Source organism: Pocillopora verrucosa, chromosome 7 (assembly GCF_036669915.1).
Source record: "Pocillopora verrucosa isolate sample1 chromosome 7, ASM3666991v2, whole genome shotgun sequence".
NCBI lineage: Eukaryota > Metazoa > Cnidaria > Anthozoa > Scleractinia > Pocilloporidae > Pocillopora > Pocillopora verrucosa.
The window spans coordinates 22,845,205-22,864,675 of record NC_089318.1 but is presented as its reverse complement, the minus strand read 5'-3'; the positions used below and the strand labels follow the sequence as shown (position 1 = coordinate 22,864,675).

Here is a 19,471-nt window from a genome sequence, read left to right as displayed (position 1 = left end):
CGTCCTTATTCTGTGTCTATAGATCAAGGAAGGGTTTCCCTGGCATCTCCGGGACTCATCCTCGCCTTGATCTGACAGAGCAGGTTGTTGCAAAGGGTTTGAGCGCAAAGAAATGGGTTTTTACCCTATGCATTAGCGCCGCCTTCATGTATGCTATGGCATAGCATACATGAAGGCGGTGCTCTCTTGTTTTTCCTCACTGGGAAGCTTCCCTGAGGAGCCGTTTCCGGTTTATCAAGGTCACGCAACAGATTTTTTGTGTAAATTACTTTCTGTTTTCAGGTCTCACTGCTACAACAAATTCACAGCAATGGCTCCTGCTTCGCTTTCTGAGTTTTGCTGGTTCAAAATTGTTCTTCTTCTATGCGTTTTCAGACAAGGAAGGGTTCTAATGGCGTCTTGTGAGCTTGTGCCTGCAATGTTTGATCCTGGAAAGAAGCAAGTTATCTACAATCCAGGACAAACTCGTACACAGAAAAAAGATTTGGTCGTGACAATAGCGCAAGACGTGAAGACGGAAAAAAGCAGTCGAACAAGCAAATCAGAAGCTCTGGATTAAATCTAAGGTTTCAAAACAGCGGCATCCCTTCGTTTGGAGTGAATTATCAAAAGGTTAAAATTAACGAGCAGCGACAGGAAAGCCATCATCAGGTGAACATTGCCATTAACATACCAAGTGATTGTGACGAAGGCTGCAAGAAACACGCTGATAAAGTATTTCAGTTGGCAAATAATGCTCTTTACAGTGATGTAAAGCAAAAACGTCTCAACTGACGTAACTTGCAACTTTTGGTCAAGAAGAAGACTAAAGCAATGCAGTCGCGACGGTAGATAAAGATGCATGACATTTTCAAAGGGTTTTGTTCACCGAAATTTCGCTTTTACAATAATGAAAACCCCTGCGGTATAACAGAGACAAACTTTTGAAATATCACGTAAACGATTCAAACAACACGGTTTGGATGAATGGAAAATGTAAATATACAGAGGAGACGTGGTCGGATTTGAGTGGACGCATCACAACTTTGTGTCAGATCAGACTTTTCTCGCACAATTTTACAGATTCAAGGATGTAATGATACAGTTCTAATTACGGTTGGTCCTGTGTTGCTGATCACGTGAAGTCGGATTGCATGTGCATTCGCATAAACGTGTTAAAAACGACTTTAATTTGTTGAGGTTTATCCCATTTGGTTTCAAGTGTCGTTTACAATGTCAAAAGTCATTCTCACTTGTAACATAGGTTTCATTTGAACAATAAAATACTGCAGCCCTGTTTTTTCTTCTTAGCGTTTGAGTTGGTAAAGACCCGACGACACGGCTTCGTTAAAATTGTCTCGACTAAACACATACAGAGCGAAATTAATGACAAAAACTAAAACTTTATGTCCGGGTAACACGTGCTTTTATTTATGATATAAGAAATTAAAATGTAACCGGTGACAATTAAAACGAATGGTCCAGTGACCCATTCAACAAAATCTGTATTTTATAACAGAATACTATGATTGAATTTCTGGCCCCATGTTCGATATATAGCTGGGCTCAGCTTCCTTATTGTAACTAGTCCTACAATGAGGTAAAAAATTAACTAGCTTTTATTCAAGGTACCGGAAACTCCAATCTGACTCATTACAATAAAAACAGAATGGTCGAGTGACCTGTTGAACAAAATTAGTATTTGATAATTGAATTGTCCAGTTGTATCGCTGGCTCAATGATTCATATGTAGATGGGGTTAACTTCTAAAGTATTCTAAAATTCTACAATGACTAGCTAAACTAACGAACCATGCATTTTTTCGACGAATCGATTCCAAAGTTCGTTCCAGCCTTAAAAAGTCTAATATTTCAAGGCATCTCGCTTTCATAATGAAAAAAACGTAAACTGGAAAACATGTGACAAAAATATGTCATCCTAAATATCAACATATCTGTTATTTTTCTTTGTGAGAAGGATAAAGAACCATTCTGGCGTATAAATCACAATGATAACCTTTTCTTTAGATTATTCAAAAGTTGCTGACGCGTTTTTGTTAAAACTTATTGTTCAGGCTGTGTAGACAATGGAGGGCCCCTCACGATAACTACTCCTAACATCTAAGTGACAAACATGCCTGACTTCTAAAAGAAATCCTAAATACTATTAATTGCTTCACATAAAAAAAATGTTTCTGTTGTATCACACGAAATGTTCCGTTTCGTACGGCAGAGGCAAAGATGATGGTCTTCAAAGAAGTCAGCTTCACTCAGGGTACAGAATTTGCTGATCAGTTTTGAACCTTGCAGATTATGTCTTCTTTCCTGTAAGATAAGATTAAAAACATGAGCTGAGAAGTTATAAAATATTGAATTGATTCGTCGGTAAAGTAATTGTTGGTTCAATTCAGTTCTTTCAAAAATTTCTGCTGTTTTGACAGGTTTAGTCGCTGTGAACTTCAGATACTGCGAGGCCTTTGGCAAGGAAATTTGAGGCGGAATTTGATAGAATTTACTCGCAGCAGCTCGCTATGGAATTAAGACCCTCTACGTCCATCAATAACTTATTTCCTGCCGTCATTTAAGATACTCTTCCATTTGTCTCGTTCAAAAATACATCTGGGAACTATATGAGATACAACACGAATCCTTTTTTCACTATAACCAGCTTATAAACTTTCTTTACTCCATAACATGAAATAAATAAGGGGGGGGGGGTGCGTGTGAGTCTTCAAAGTGACTTTTCTAAATCGTCCGAATTTGAGAGAATGCGCTACAATGTCTCCCTTTACGCTCTAAGATAATATCAATAAACAGGCTCAACCAAAACCCGAGAGTGTCCCTGACTTGCTACAACGTGGTTGATTTTAAACTTAATTCCTGGTTCCTTCTGACATGTCATAAAAAGTAGATTTAGGCCTCAGTAGATTCCCATCCCGAGTGTCATTTTTAATGCGGTTTTTTTTAAATACAAACCTTTCCCCTTTTCCTTAAAACTTACCTCAATGTGACATTATCTCCAATCAGCATGAACGGAGCCCATTTTTTCACTTCAGAATACTTGGGGTTACCTCTCATCCACTTTCTAACCTCGTGAAGAGATTCACTGGCACTCTCACCACGGAACAAGTGTTCGTAGAAACATATCATGAACTGCTCCGTTGATTCGTCGTCCAAGGCCCACCGCGCCACCAACACCGACCGAGCACCGGATCCTAAGAACGCTCGAGCGATTCCAATTACTCCTTCGACTTTGATCTCTCCGCACCCACTGTGACAACAGCTTAGAACTACCAGTTTAGCTCGAAGTTGAACTTTTGATACATCAGCCATCGTCAAAAGGTATTCTTCTTCCTGTGGAGTATTGTTAGTAGTACTGACGGGGGAAAGTGCTATTTCTCCTCGATCGGGATTTCCGTGAGCAGCAAAATGTATCAACGCAACTGACTTCATCTGTTCAAGAACCGCCTCCTTTGTTGCACTTCTTCCTAACAATGGGACGACGCCAAGCATATTTCCAATCATCTCGGCTTCTTCTCTTGCTTTCGGTAATGGAACGAGGACAATTTGTTCTCCCCTGTAAATCACTTCTCTCACCTCAGGTTCACCCACTATCAGTGCCCCAGTCTTACAGTGATAGTTTGAAGGACTATCCTGAATGACCTTAAGGACCGTCAAAGAAGGAACTATGCGGATCCTGAATTTGTCCGACAAATATCTTCCTCCTTCGTCAAGTAAGGCTGCAAATGGCACTTGGTACATACAGCTGTCGGGAACAATGATAATTTCAGGTTTTTTCAATAAATCGGCTACAGGAGCGATAATTAGCTTGTAGAACAAACGCAGACGTGTTTTCATATCCTCAGTTTCATCGTGGGATAGAGGCGATCGCCTAACATCACCAGATAACTTTAGAACAGGTTCGTCATTTAAAGAGCGATCTTCGTAATTCTCCGTGGGTAGAATGGCAAAGTGGCGGAAACTCTCCGAAAAAAGCACTTTCGGGTTGGGGACTGACCCGGCATTTCCAAAACTGTCTGAATCCATTCCCTTTTTACGCCGGAAAAGAATCCCTCCGCTTGTTTTGAGAACCCAAATCCGTACATCTTCATCATCAACCGAAAGGTAAACAAAAGTAAAATTTGCTTCTCTTTTAATGATATCACGGATGCAAAACAATGCCGATTGTGGATCACCTGAAAACTGGGGCTGTTTAGCAGAATATTGAGCTGTCATCAAGTCCGCTAGAGCTCTTGCCCGTCTGAGTTCTTCGACGTAAAGGGAATCTTCAGGATTCCCGGAAACAGAAAGCAATTTACTGAGTATCTGATAGAGAGAGGCACCATGCTCCTCCAACAAAGATATTTTGAAGTAATCATTATCTTTTACAAAGTGTCGCAATTTTTCGAATTTTTTAATAGTTCCTGAAAGATACGAAGACCCTTCTTGGAAATTAGACTGAGCCAACTTCAAAACCGTTAGATCACGAAGAGCTTTAAACTCATTCATATTATGTCCAATGGCTTTGGAAATTGAGAGAGCCTTGTTAAGATGTACTTCAGCTTTGTCAAGTTCACCCAGTGAATGAAACAATAATCCTAAGTTTCCGTAGTCAGCTGCTTCTCCCTCTCTGTCGCCAATTTCCTTTCTGATTGCAAGTGCTTTCTCGGTGTATTCTTTAGCCTTTTCGTATTCACCCAGTGACTGAAACAATGTTCCTAAGTTTCCGTAGTCATCTGCTTCTCCCTTTCTGTCGCCAATTTTCTTTCTGATTACAAGTGCTTTCTCGGTGTATTCTTTAGCCTTTTCGTATTCACCCAGTGACTGAAAAAATGCTCCCAAGTTTCCGTAGTCAGCTGCTTCTCCCTTTCTGTCGCCAATTTCCTTCGTGATTGCAAGTGCTTTCTCGGTGTATTCTTTAGCCTTTTCGTATTCACCCAGTGAATGAAACAATGTTCCTAAGTTTCCGTAGTCATCTGCTTCTCCTTTTCTGTCGCCAATTTCCTTTCTGATTGCAAGTGCTTTCTCGGTGTATTCTTTAGCCTTTTCGTATTCACCCAGTGACTGAAACAATGCTCCTAAGTTTCCGTAGTCAGCTGCTTCTTCCTTTCTGTCGCCAATTTCCTTTGTGATTGCAAGTGCTTTCTCGGTGTATTCTTTAGCCTTTTCGTATTCACCCAGTGACTTAAACAATCTTCCTAAGTTTCCGTAGTCAGCTGCTTCTCCCTTTCTGTCACCAATTTCCTTTCTGATTGCAAGTGCTTTCTCGGTGTATTCTTTGGCCTTTTCGTACTCACCCAGTGACTGAAACAATGTTCCTAAATTTCCGTAGTCAGCTGCTTTTCCCTTTCTGTCACCAATTTCCTTTCTGATTGCAAGTGCTTTCTCGGTGTATTCTTTAGCCTTTCCGTATTCACCCAGTGACTGAAACAATGCTCCTACGTTTCCGTAGTCAGTTGCTTCTCCCTCTCTGTCGCCAATTTCCTTTCTGATTGCAAGTGCTTTCTCGGTGTATTCTTTAGCCTTTTCGTATTCACACAGCGACTGAAACAATGTTCCTAAGTTTCCGTAGTCAGCTGCTTCTCCCTTTCTGTCGCCAATTTCCTTTGTGATTGCAAGTGCTTTCTCGGTGTATTCTTTAGCCTTTTTGTATTCACCCAGTGACTGAAACAATACTCCTAAGATTCCGTAGTCAACTGCTTCTCCCTTTCTGTCGCCAATTTCCTTTCTGATTGCAAGTGCTTTCTCGGTGTATTCTTTAGCCTTTTCGTATTCACCCAGTGAATGAAACAATGTTCCTAAGTTTCCGTAGTCATCTGCTTCTCCCTTTCTGTCGCCAATTTTCTTTCTGATTACAAGTGCTTTCTCGGTGTATTCTTTAGCCTTTTCGTATTCACCCAGTGACTGAAACAATGCTCCTAAGTTTCCGTAGTCAGCTGCTTCTCCCTTTCTGTCGCCAATTTCCTTCCTGATTGCAAGTGCTTTCTCGGTGTATTCTTTAGCCTTTTCGTATTCACCCAGTGAATGAAACAATGCTCCTAAGTTTCCGTAGTCAGTTGCTTCTCCCCTTCTGTTGCCAATTTCCTTTCTGATTGCAAGTGCTTTCTCGGTGTATTCTTTAGCCTTTTTGTATTCACCCAGTGACTGAAATAATGCTCCTAAGTTTCCGTAGTCAGCTGCTTCTCCCTCTCTGTCACCAATTTCCTTTCTGATTACAAGTGCTTTCTCGGTGTATTCTTTAGCCTTTTTGTATTCACCCAGTGACTGAAACAATGCTCCTAAGTTTCCGTAGCTAGTTGCTTCTCCCTTTCTGTTGCCAATTTCCTTTTTGATTGCAAGTGCTTTCTCGGTGTATTCTTTAGCCTTCTTGTATTCACCCAATGAATGAAACAATGTTCCTAAGTTTCCGTAGTCAACTGCTTCTCCCCTTCTGTCGCCAATTTCCTTTGTGATTGCAAGTGCTTTTTCGGTGTATTCTTTAGCCTTTTCGCATTCACCCAATGACTGAAACAATGTTCCTAAGTTTCCGTAGTCATCTGCTTCTCCCTTTCTGTCGCCAATTTCCTTTCTGATTGCAAGTGCTTTCTCGGTGTTTTCTTTAGCCTTTTTGTATTCACCCAGTGACTGAAACAATCTTCCTAAGTTTCCGTAGTCATCTGCTTCTCCCTCTCTGTCGCCAATTTCCTTTCTAATTGCAAGTGCTTTCTCGGTGTATTCTTTAGCCTTTTCGTATTCACACAGTGAATGAAACAATGTTCCTAAGTTTCCGTAGTCAGCTGCTTCTCCCTTTCTGTCGCCAGTTTTTTTTCTGACTTCAAGTGCTTTCTTGTAATATTTCTCAGCTTTGTCGTATTCCCCAAGTGACTGAACGACTGTACCTAGGTTTCTGTAAATGGTAGCTTCCCTAATTCTGTCACCATAGGACACTGTGATTGCCAGTGTGTTCTCGAAATACTTCTTAGCCTTGTGATATTCACTACGTGAATAAGATAAATGTCCCATCGCAATGTAACATTTTTCCCTCGTTTGTTTGTCAGCCGTACATTCTGTCACATCAATTGCCTTCTGATAATATTGTTTTGCCTTTTCAAACTCATTTTGGCTCTTATATATGTTTCCCAGTTTCAAAGTCATTTTTCCTTCTTCAATTGTGTCACCAGAGGCATGGCACACATCAAGAAGCTCCTTGGCATATCTTTCTGCAGATGTGTGATTGGAAGCCATGCAAGCCGCCTTGAACATTAGCGTATAGATTTCCATGATAAGTCGAAAACGGGTCTTCGATTCAAGATCGTCAGATTTTAAAAAGTTCAAACATTCTTCGCCTAACATCACGGCTTGTAAGCCACGACCAGTGTTCAGGAAGAAGGTAGCAACCACTAACCCAATAACCATCGAGAAGGTTGCCATAAGTTCTTCTACGTTTTCCATTTTCGACCTTTTGCCGATTGTTCGAATGAAATGAATGAGACAGCGTAAGGATTTAATTTAACTTTGTTAGATCCGTTTGCACCGCTTGATTCAATATTCAATACTTTTCATAGAAAAGTACCAACTGTTAAAAGTATAGCCAGAGTCAAGGCCACAGAGAAGTTTGCCAAAAGTTATACGGAGTTTTCCATTACGAACTTTTCCCGATTGCTCGAGCGAAATGAATGAGACAGCTTCAATCTGAGGATTTAATTCAACTGTGTTAGATCTGTTTGCAGCCTCTCAATTTAATAGTTTCTTACTAAAGAATGCGGTTGATTCTGAAGGCAGGCAGCTCACCAAAATAGCTGTCTGTCATAACAGGTTGATTAGCCTGATGTATTTGGTTTCGCTTGACTTACTCTTATATATCATATCTATTCATGTTTTAGAAAGATTTTGTAATTAGGGAGGAATTGGGGATCAAAATCAGCCGATGAATTCTAACATTTGGTTTAAAATCAAAAGAAGCTGTTAACATGATAAACTTACAGTTTCACCACAATAATGTTACTTGCAAGAACTGTCTCAAATTTCTTGGCATTGTGATTGAAATCCAGATAAAAGCGACGCTGAGGCACAATTTTCCCTTCGAAAAAAGTGCAGGTTGTTTCATTTACAAGTTACAACACAAAACACCTATCAAGAATTCGAAGAGAGAGAAATTCTTCAGCGTAATCAAGGTCTTAAACATAAACATGAAACTTGAGGCCCAACTCCGACGTAAATCTATTTCTAGCCTCTATCAGCTAGCCGCTGGAAACAAACTCGCGTATCGAAAGCTAGACTGGATAACAAGGCGAAAATCAATCTTCTTTTGTCTTTATCTATGTATTTTTACGCATAGAGCACTTCAAGGAACAAGTGGAGCAACGTACAGACCGCATGTCTATGCTTCTCAAGCAAAATTTTACCTGCAAACGCGAGCAAGCTACTTCCGGCTTGAAGTCTGCTCGATAGCAGCCCACTCGGAGACATCAGATTTATTCAGAGAAATAAAGTTCACGTGGGTGATTATTTTAGTACGAGATTTTCAGGCAGTTTAGAAGCATTTACGTACATATCTCTAAGATATATCAGATTCTCTGAAATTTTGCTTTTGATTCGCTTGATGCCACTGTTTTCCTTCCATCGTAATTATTTAGGCGACCACAACGTGGATGTTGGAGATTCATCAATGAAATAGCTCACTGTTCTAACAGATTACGCTTACGTCATTTTAAATGAATTAAAACTAACGCACGAGCTGTAAAACTACTATCAAACAATAAAGTGAAAGTGAACAAAGTGAACAGAAATTACTTACTGTGTTCGTCGCCTTCGAAAGTGAAAGTTAAGAAGTTTGCAGATGGAGAATGCATCACGTGACTATGATGCTTTTCAACCACCCCTTAATGCTCATAGTCACGTCATCATAGAACATTTATCGACTGGAAAGAGAATTCATCCCAATTTTTTTCTGATTGTCCCGAAGTTTTCAAATTTAGCTTTTACCTCACTTTGAGAGAAGCGAACGACCTTAGCCACAGATATCAGAAACATAGATTTACCTTACTATCCCCTCCCCCCATTTCTTCTTGACTCGCCTTAGTTCTCCACGTCTTGTGTTCCTCTCTTTAGAAAGCTGAGGCATTTGAAGATTTTTGGACATTTTTGTGATAAGTTCAAGGTACTCGATTCATTACCTAGATATTAAAATGCCTTTCGGAGTGATATTCGGTTTAATTCGAGTGATTTAGGTTAATAACGAGGTATTGCAATAGTTCAGTTCGGTCAAACACTCTGGCCTGCTAGCAGAACATAGTTTGCATGGAGACAAGGAGGGGGCGACCCTAAAAGCTGGAACGGTGGAATGGAACGGTGGAATGGCGGAATGGCGGAATGGCGGAATGGCGGAATGGCGGAATGGCGGAATGGCGGAATGGCGGAATGGCGGAATGGCGGAATGGCGGAATGGCGGAATGGCGGAATGGCGGAATGGCGGAATGGCGGAATGGCGGAATGGCGGAAAATGACCCCAAATCCTAAAGCATGGAACGGCGGAAAATGACCCCAAATCCTAAAGCATGGAACGGCGGAAAATGACCCAAATACTAAAACATGGAACGGCGGAAAATGACCCAAATCCTAAAACGTGGAACGGCGGAAAATGACCCCAAATCCTAGAACACGGAACGGCGGAAAATGACCTCAGATCCTAAAACATCGAACGGCGGAAAATGACGCCAAATCCTAAAACACGGAACGGATGTCAGGGCATGTTGCACAAATTTTGTACAAAGACACCAAGCGCTTGGTTCATTTATCCCCACGGCGATAACGCGCGTGACTAAAATTGAGTGTTACTAATTTTTTTTCTTTTACTGAGTGGTATAAATAATAATGAACCATTATGCATGAAAGATAGCTGCGTTTTCGCGTTGTAAACCTGTTTAGTTACCTTTTGTTATGCAAAATTTGCCAAGAGTTTTAGTCGCGGCATAAAAAGTCGCACAGCATGTGAAAACCAACTCGACATACCACATTACAATAAACAATTATAACTTTGATACGTTTCCTGGTCACGTTTGTATTGATTTATTGAAACAATAATATCTCATATGCTTGTAAATGTGAGAACATCACAGGAACGTTTTCAGGCTTCTCAAAATATGACAACGTTCAGCCCCAGCTCCAAACTTTGACTAGCATGAGAGCAAGCCCTCGTTACGAGCCCTTCAATACGAGCGTTTTTTTATCCAAGAATAAGTTTTGGGACTTGAGTAACACTAGTTGAAGAGAGGTTTGCAGGGTGTCACGCGCGTGGGAATTTCTCATGGCGTGAAAAGACAAAAGAAAGTTAGCAGAAGGAAGCCGTCAAGAAGAATTTGAAGAATTTCTTCGCGACCAGGTGTCCAAAACACCACCATCCTACTGTGAAATTTACGGCTTACATATCGCCATTCCGCCATTCCACCGTTCCGGCTTTTAGGGTCGCCCCAAGGAGGCAGTAAGGGTCGACAGACAGTGAGTAAATCACAACTGTTTTGTAAGTGAGTGAGATGAAACGCTGACAAGTTTAACTTAACTTGTTAAACCTTGTATTCTACCGTTTATTTACTACAAAAAGGATTGTTTTCGTGCTTGCAGTGATCATAAAATTAGCAAGGATATTGAGAAACATCTAATTTCCTGTGTGCTATTATTGCCTATCTGGCCCTATGACTTCGTGCCTTTAGTATGGCTGTAATGCATTAACAGATTTCGATCCTTATATTTCTCCATCTGTGTGCTCTGCAGTAGTATTCCCACATCAAGATCACTAGAAAATCGTTAAAACGAAATGTCACTGTGGTTTCCAAAGACACAAAGAAAAAAACTCTTACAGGCCTTTACTTTTTATTGTGTATTTTACTGTAGCTGGCTATCAAATATATATATATAATGTTAAATAATATGATCTCCAGCCAGCTCACAGCTCATACTCACCAGCTCTTATTTGGAACAAAAACATTCCACAATTACAGCCTTGCATCAACTGACACCTTTCTAAAAATACATTGATAAGAAAATCCTGCTCTAGTCAAAGAAGAAAGAAGTCAATGATCATGCTTTCTCTTGAGACGAGATTGTGTCAGAAGTCTTTGGGATGTCTTTGGTATTTTCTGAATGTCTTTTAGAACCAGGGAAGAGTTGTAAGATTTTCCTTGAAAACTCTCCAAAAAACTTTTTGATCTGCAGGCTAGTGTGCTTCTCATTGAATGTTTCAAACATGGACAAGGAAAAGAATGAGTGGCTGGCACAGTATTATTCTCCAAGCATATATGGAATAAGCGAATGAACCCTGGAGAAGTAGCAGATTATCATATAAACATCTGTACTAACTACAATGAAATTACTTGAAATTCTCACTGTGAACTCAGAGTGTCTGTCATGGTGAAAAGAAAGCTAAGATGGATATATTTTATCCTTTGCAAGAGACTGATGAGACAGCTGTATCTGTAAAAAATTGGTGGTAGTTCTGCACCAGTAGTACTGTTTGATCATGGCGGGTACTAGCAAGTAGGGAGCAGGAAGATTTACAGCTTTGTTAGTAAATCATGGACTAAAGCTGGTTGTGTTGTGGCAGTGGTGGGTTATAACCTTGCACCAGAAGCGAGCTTGAATCAGATGGTGAGTGAAATAAAGTCAGCAGTAAAATATATCAATACCAGGTTTCCAAAGTCCAAACTGTTCCTGTGGCCATTCAGCTGGGGCACATTTGTGTGCTATGATGATGGTGTCAGACTGGAGCAAAGATCCTTCAATTCCACAAGCCATTCATAGTATTTTCTTGTTATCAGGAGTTTTTGATTTGGTACCTATTGTAAATACTTATGTTAATGATGCATTAAAACTGACAGAAGAATCTGCTGCACAAATCAGTCCTCAACAAATTCTGATAAAGATGTCGCCAACATTTATATGCCCTATTTTGGTTGTGATGGAAGAGCATGTGGTTCCCCAGAGTTTCATCAACAGGCTAAAGAATTTGTTTAAATCTTATAAGTTCATAATGTTCAGTGTTCTTTGCTTGAGCTACCAGGAGTAGATCACTTTAGCATGATTGAAAACATGGTGAATAGTGATGATCTCCTCTGCCAGGAGATTTTAAAAGTTGTCAGAAGTATCAACTCAGCAAGGAGTGAAATAGGAGTCAAAGGTCCAAACTCAAGTCTTTAATTTCACTTTGTGAATGGCTTATATGCATTTACCCTGAGTTTATAAAAATTGTAGTGCATAGTTATGCTGCTATTTAGAGGTTTTGCTCAGTATTTAAACATGAATATTACCTTGATGGATTGAATTTACTAATGATTCTGATAGCATGATCTCTCAGGGAAAATTTACATTTTTGCTGCTATTTTTTTTACACAAGTTACTTGGTATCATAATTGAGAAAATATTTTAATCAGCTACTAGTGTCAAAAATCGAAATTACCTTGAAAACTGGCTTTGTCCAGAACATTTTTAAGGTGTTCCTTCAAGTAATTATTACTAAATGCAGATAGATATTTTTTGTTACCTTCAACACGAAGATGCTGTGTGTGTAATTATCATTTAGATTTTAAATAATTAAACATTTGAAATTTACTTTCTGATTTACTGGTTTACAAGAATGATCAATTATTTATAAACACTTTACACCCAAACATCAGTATCCATATTCTCTGTACTGTTCTCTATGCATCTTTAAGGTGCTGACAAGGAGAATTTGTTTAACAATCAAGAGCATCTTAAGTTGGTGATCATATCCTTTATTCTTGTGACCTTGCTGTGTGATTCAAGGGAGATTATTGTTGGGAGATATTGTTGGGAGAAATTAGATGCTAATCACTCTTAGGGGTCAGAGGGTTAAGGCTGCCTTATTTGGTCACCAAAACAAATGGATGACAGCCATGATGGCTTTCAAATCAGTTTTGAGAGATTAAAGTTCTTTTGTAGTGCAAAAAGTTTCTTCAACATGGCTGCTTGCTACTGGATCGAAAGCAGCCTCTCAAAAAAGATTTTGGATGGACATGCACTGATCAGAAATTATCATCCCTTGAAAATTATAGACCCTCTGATGCAATAACATACTTCCCATCATTTTCCTCCTGCACACACAAAAAATATGGGAAGAACATTTTTTTACAATACTGTCAGGGCATCAGATTATTTTTTAGGGTTGTAGTCTGTTCCTCTAAAGTCAGTTGGGTAAATTTAGAGTTAATTAAGAGTTTGCTTAAATTAATTTCCTTGCATGTGTTTCTGTTGGATCCTTTTTTTTTTAGTGTTTTTAGAGTTGTTGTTGATGCCTTATCTGTGGTCTGATCTCTGTGCTGTGTGTGTCAGGCCATAAGGAAGGACAGGGTCAATGATTGTAATATTGCACCCTAGCAATGTATATGAAAAAAGTACCTGCTTCTGGTTGACTGAAAACTAGTGCATTTATCATGCAACACAAGTGCAAAGTTGTTGCACCAGTGCAAATTACTAATAAAGTGCACACTCTCAACCGTTTGTCTGTCCTGACTTTCTGCTATGCTTTTCTGGTGTAAATATTACTTAGTAATAACATGATTTCTTAACATGTAATTTGTTGTAAATAAGTACTTGTAAATTTTTCAGACTACAAATTTTGGTTGTCTTTGAAAATTGTTCTTGTGTTTATTTACACTGAATTGCGCTTGAAGTCATGTTATTACCTACACTAAAAGAATTCAAGTAGTTTTTGTTGTTTTTTTTATCTTACAGAGGTAAATATCAGAGGTACCTATGTTTCCAGTTGAGCCTGTATTTTTTCAAGCTTAGGTCACCTTTCATCCAGTGTTTGACTGTGATCAACTTTAATTGATATAATTTACACTAATTGTCCACATAAAATTGTTTGCTTGGGAGTCTGTCACTTACAATGTTTATTGCCTGACTGCATAATAATAAATTTAATACCCATAACATGCATATATTCATTTACATATGCTCATATCCCTTGCAAAATGGCTTTTGGAATTCCTAGGAATTCCTAGGATTTTCCTAGGAATTCCTAGGAATTTATCCTAGGAATTCCTAGGAATAAAGGTGTGAATTTTCACGGTAAATTCGGACTGGGAATTCCTTGGAATTCCTAGGAATTCCCAACCATAACAACTCTGGTTCTAAAAACCTAGAAATTGCTAGAAATTCCCAGAAATTCCCAGAAATTCCCAGAAATTCCAAGTTTATAGCCAACAGGACTTGGAATTCCTAGGAATTCCTACGAATTCCTAGGAATTCCAACTCAGAGAACCAATGACTTTCCCTGAAAAGCTGTAAATCTAAAAAATTTCTAGGAATTTCTGGGAATTTTTGGGAATTTTTGGGAATTTTTGGGAATGTTTAAGAATTACTGGGAATTTTAAGCAAAAATTTGAGGCTAATGATATAAAATAAATACTTTAAATTAAAAAAAACCCAGCTAAAATTCAAGTATTCAATGAAATTTATTTAGAAGCTTAATTAAGGCTTACATGTAAAATATTTTTGATTAAATAGCATCAATGTGTGGTAATATTAACATGTTGCCTGCTGCTCTGTTCAAAATAATTACCTCTAATGCCCTTAACCCTTGAACTCCCATATGTGACCAAGACAGAATTTCTCCTTACAATATCAATATAATATCAAGCAGATAAGTGCATGATGAGAATAAAGAGAAATATTAATTAGGGGATTATTGGTTGATCCAATAACAAATTCTTGAAACTAACATCACAAGAACTATGTGGCAGACAGTAAGGAGAATTACTAATGAGATCTTGGGAGTTAAAGGGTTAAAGACTTTAGTTACAGACTTCGGATCATCTGAGATTAAGTCTCTTAACCCTTTAACTCCCACAAGTGATTAACATGTAACTTCTCCCTGTAACATCCACACATTATCCAGCCAACTTGAGACGAAAATACTCAAAGTTATCAGGTAGAAGTTAGTAGTCTTGATCTACCACCAAATTCTCACGATTTATTTTCAAGGAACTGTGTAGTAGTTAGAGGGGAGAGTTAAGAGTCAGATCTCGAGACTTTAAGGGTTAAGTTACCTGAAATTTTCTGAGTGTCAAGTGTCATTGACATTGATATTCGACAAATAGATACTTATATGTTCCCATGCATGGATTACCTCCAAAAAACACATTAGTTGCTTCCAGCTCACAGGTAGAATTACTTTGGCAGATTTGAGAAAGAGAATTCCCTGAGTGGCAGTTGGTGTCAGTAGTCATCCAGTGAGGACATGAGTGAGAATCTAGCCTGCCATAGTTTGCAGACAGAACGTTTATCTTTCCCTCTTTGTTGCATCTCAGTTGGCCAGATTCACCCTCGCAGATTAAAAGGTGACCTGTTGAAAAAGTTGTTGGCATCTGTGTTAAAGCAGAATTAACCATTCAAAATTTTTGATGGCTCAGCATTGCTCAATTCATTATGAAGGAGTTAGTTTTATTTCTCATTTTCAATCTTTGTTATTCAAGCTATTTATTTATCTATTAATTTTTTCATTTTGTAATGTGCACTGGAATCCTTATTGAGGGGTGTGTAACTTGTTCCAGGCATTCGGCGGGATAAACGCTGTGAAAGCACAGGGTACCCAAGCTCTCCCTTAGTTCAATCCTCTGCTCCGTAACTCTGTAGATAATGAAGCAAATAAACTCTAATCTTCATGTAATTTTTTTTGTTTTTGTTTGTGTTATGTTCCTTCTCTGGTAGTGATTTCAGGCCATTTCACCGAGTTTTAGCTGGGCTCTCAACAAGCAGTAGTGGAATGAGAAACCTGTCCCCATAGCAATGAGTCTCAACTCCCCTATTACCCTCTTGTAGAGAGCCTGGGCTCCCTGTGGTGAAATCAGCCGCGATAGCAGGTCCCAGCAGTGTTAGAGCTTAAAACGAGAAAGGACTCGGTCGGGTTCATTAAGCGATCCGACCAAAGCCTCCCTCTTTTTTTCACTTCTTGGCTACTATCGCACGGTAGTCTCGTACCCAGACCTTCCACGGCCAAGCGGTAGTGGTTACAGTTACACCGTAGGATCTATCGAATACCCTTCTGAGATTAAATCGCGCCGTTTGCTATCGCGCCTCATGTTACTCACTGAACGTCTGGAACAGGATGAAAAATTGCAATTTTGATTTCTAAGTAGGGTTTTCGTGTTTTTATCTTGGGTATAATACCGCAAACCAGGAGCATAAGAAAGTGCTAGCTGGGCGAATTACGAGAGAAACCTGTTAAAATGCTGTGATTAAAGTAGGGGGAGGGGAGGGGTTGGTTGTAACCCCTATGGATTATATCGCATCTAAGGAAGATAACAGGGGATCATTATCCTTTACCTCAAGGTCCGAGATAACAAAAAATAATTGCTGCAGAAGAGATTAAGAAAATTACATCCTTTAAATGCCCTAAGCTGGGTATGAAGCTTATAATCCTTTAACTGCAAACGTGTGCGTGTTTGCTTGGGTCAGTTGAAATTAAGGAATATTTTAGTGCCTTTGATCAATATTCACTTTGTTGCTGTGATGAACCCCACTGAATTTTGACAACACCCACAATTTTCCACGCTTTTAACTCACCCATCTCACAACGTTTCCCACTGTATCCTGATGCACAATCGCAGCTGTATTCCTCCTCATTGAAAGTTGGGAAGCAGGACCCGCCATTTTTACAAGGATTTTCTGTGTGCAAGGCGTCTGCTAATCATATAGAGAAAACAGCTCCCTTATGATTGGTGAGACAATTTTTAAACTGGATATTCATAATGGTATCGCAAGCCAAAACACTCTCGGCGTCACTGCGGCGTGACCGGAATGCCTTTAATTTCGACTCTTCTTATTATCGGAGTCCATCAATTTTCTTCGCAGTTTGAGATAAATATATCTGACTTGTATATGTTTTGAAAATGTGCAAATTGTGTTGGAAAACGTGTGATTAAAAATTAATTAAAATCTTAAGTCGATCGATGAGCCATCGAATACATGGATTATTACAAAGAGAACATTGTTTATTTGTACCTCTATGAGTTTGTTTTTGTGTGCTTTTGACTGCACTCAGTAATGGATTTTATCTAGAGAATATTAGTTCATATTCTTTTGGTTTTATTTGAAGTTGAACAATGCATTTTGTTTGTGAGAAGGCTCGAATTTAAAACAAAAAATTAATTATCAAATTGATGCAAGACGCGTGTCTCCGTTACAAAACATGTATTTGCTTGATGCGAAACAAATAAATGATTTGCAGATATCTCTATTGTTTCACTGTGTCAGAATTAATTTTAAAAATCCAAGAAAGTGTCGATGGTCGTCTTCATCAAGGAGTTGCATTCCAAAAACTCTCTTTATGTTTCGTTAAATATCGCGACTGATTCAAAATGAAATAAAATGGGAAGATATTTGGCATTTTAGAACATTCAACGTAACATCAGTAAGATATCTTGGTTTGTATTTCAGAGAATTTAAGCCTTGGCAGCATGTGATTAAGAATTACTTGGAAATCAACGGCACAACAGTAAAGTTAGAACCAACCTTGTTGTTGTAGTGATGAAAATCTCCACTTGCAGCAAACTTATCCGCTTGTTTAAACATATCAGCGTTCAATAACTCACACTCATACTTGTCATCACCTGCCGACACTGTCGCGAAGTTTATAGAGAAGCAATTCTTGTTTGTAAGACATTCGAAAGCACATTCATCGAGAGTCGACAGCTTCAACAAAGCAAGGATTGGAGATGCCAGTTTAGAAAAAGGATTTTTAACAAAGTTTGCGAAACTAAATTCAGAATCCTGACGAATAGGATTTTCCCCATTGCATTGAAAACTTATCATCAGAACAAAGATGACGAACTTCGAACTTAGCTCATTCATTTGGGAGATGGATGTAATGCGTTGACCATTATAGACAAAAAGAGTTGTCAATTGGGTTGCTGTCTGCCGTGTAGCAAAATTGTTACCAAAGGTTTTCAGTAAGGTAGTACTTGGAAATTAAGCATGGATCATGCCGAGCCAAAATGATTCGAAAAAAGTTAAGCATAACATTATCGTCAGGTGGTAGGACTTTCCTGAAAAAAAAGAGACGTCTGAATCGTGATTGGTTTTAACATTTTTTAAATAAGGATGATGGTCACATTCGACTATTAATAATGAATAACAAGAGCAGCTGCCAAAGGAGAAGAATCCTCCCATCAGTGCATTCAACAGATACAGTTCCATATTTCTCCAACCATCAAGTGCTATTCCGTACGTGTCCATCAAGAACTTCTAATTCTCCTTCCTCCCAAATGTTAATTATTTCCTTCTCTTCTTTAAAGCAGATCATTTTTTCTGACCACGCCTCAGGGACGCTCTTTTGACTGGCATCTTTGGAGTCCTCTGTGCATCATATGATGCATTTACAGACGCCACTTCCAATTGGTCAGTCTGGAAAGAGGAAGTTTCCATGCTAGGCTCTTCTGTATTTGAATGAGTTGACTCGAGAGCTGTGGAAGCCATTCCGTCAGAACATAATTTGTCAACATTCTCCGAATTGTTATCATTTCCTTCTGGGATTGTGATCTGTGAAGAGAAAAGTTGGTATCTCTCACAAATTCTGTCATAGTTGTGATTAATTTGTAACAGGACTTCGCATCGTCCAATTCGCGGACGTACGATTTTGTTAATCACCCGTATGATTACAGACCGAATTGAACTCCACTCGGTTCTGTTACCATTGCCAATTTTTAACAAAAGACAAATAGACGAGTTATGTCGTCAAAAGACCACAGGAGTGTTGTTAAAGAATGAATTATCTTTTGGGATTTTAAAGCGCGCTCAAACAAGGATTTTTCTCAACGGAAAAAAAAATCTATATCATCGTATAAAATTAATGCTCTTTCAAATCGTTTTCGTTGATTTGTAAGACCGGAAGTAAGCAATGGTGCTCTTAGAAATCCCATTGGTCCACTTCGCCATTGGTGTCTACCAGGAAAAAAACCGCCAGAATTTCAACGAGGTATGCCTCGCAGGCATCCCACAAGAAAAGGGATCTTGAGTCAGTTTACCTTCTCGTGCGATAATGTATCATTACAGGGCATTGCAGTGGTATCAAGTTTAATCGTGTCATCGTTCGGTTCATCCACCCAGCTCGCGTATCGGAGATAATTCTCATCGCAACCGATACGATCATAGACATCACGGACGATTTTTACAGCTATTTGCTAGAGAGAGGATCTTCTACTCTTCTTGACCACGGCATCATTTTCTGAGAGCCAGACAAAATACTGCTAGATGAGCCTGGATTGAGAAAGATGAATGATCGTCTAGATATTCAAAAGATATATCTACATGCGTGTCATAGGTTGAATTCCTGCCAGTAAGCTGATTCTCCTTGTTCATTAAGGCACTAATGCCTTTTTCGATCTCGTTTAAAGTTAATACCGTCTGTTCCACGCCTGAAATCTCTTTAAAAAGTCCCTTGCAATCTCCTGAAGACAAGGCAGAGTGACTTTGGTCATGTTCATGGGATTCTCTCCGGT

The 19,471-nt window shown here is 39.1% G+C and overlaps 1 protein-coding gene and 1 pseudogene across 3 annotated transcripts; one reads left to right on the top strand and one right to left on the bottom strand.

Annotated features, from left to right (window-relative positions):
* Positions 1-1,395: 1,395 nt before the first annotated feature.
* LOC136282666 (tetratricopeptide repeat protein 28-like) lies at positions 1,396-8,869 on the bottom strand. 3 transcript variants are annotated; one of them, XM_066170348.1, is made up of 3 exons: positions 8,755-8,869; positions 2,980-7,649; positions 1,396-2,303 (listed from the first exon to the last, which is right to left on the bottom strand). In XM_066170348.1, exons 2-3 carry the CDS (start codon positions 7,407-7,409, stop codon positions 2,270-2,272), a joined length of 4,464 nt encoding a protein of 1,487 aa, XP_066026445.1. In that variant the 5' UTR covers positions 7,410-7,649; positions 8,755-8,869; the 3' UTR covers positions 1,396-2,269. The 3 variants fall into 3 exon arrangements, with proteins under 3 accessions (XP_066026445.1, XP_066026446.1, XP_066026444.1); XM_066170349.1 differs by lacking the exon at positions 8,755-8,869 and adding an exon at positions 8,363-8,469; XM_066170347.1 differs by lacking the exon at positions 8,755-8,869 and adding an exon at positions 7,941-8,158.
* A 2,330-nt stretch (positions 8,870-11,199) lies between these two features.
* Positions 11,200-12,415, top strand: LOC136282622 (kynurenine formamidase-like; annotated as a pseudogene).
* Positions 12,416-19,471: the final 7,056 nt, after the last annotated feature.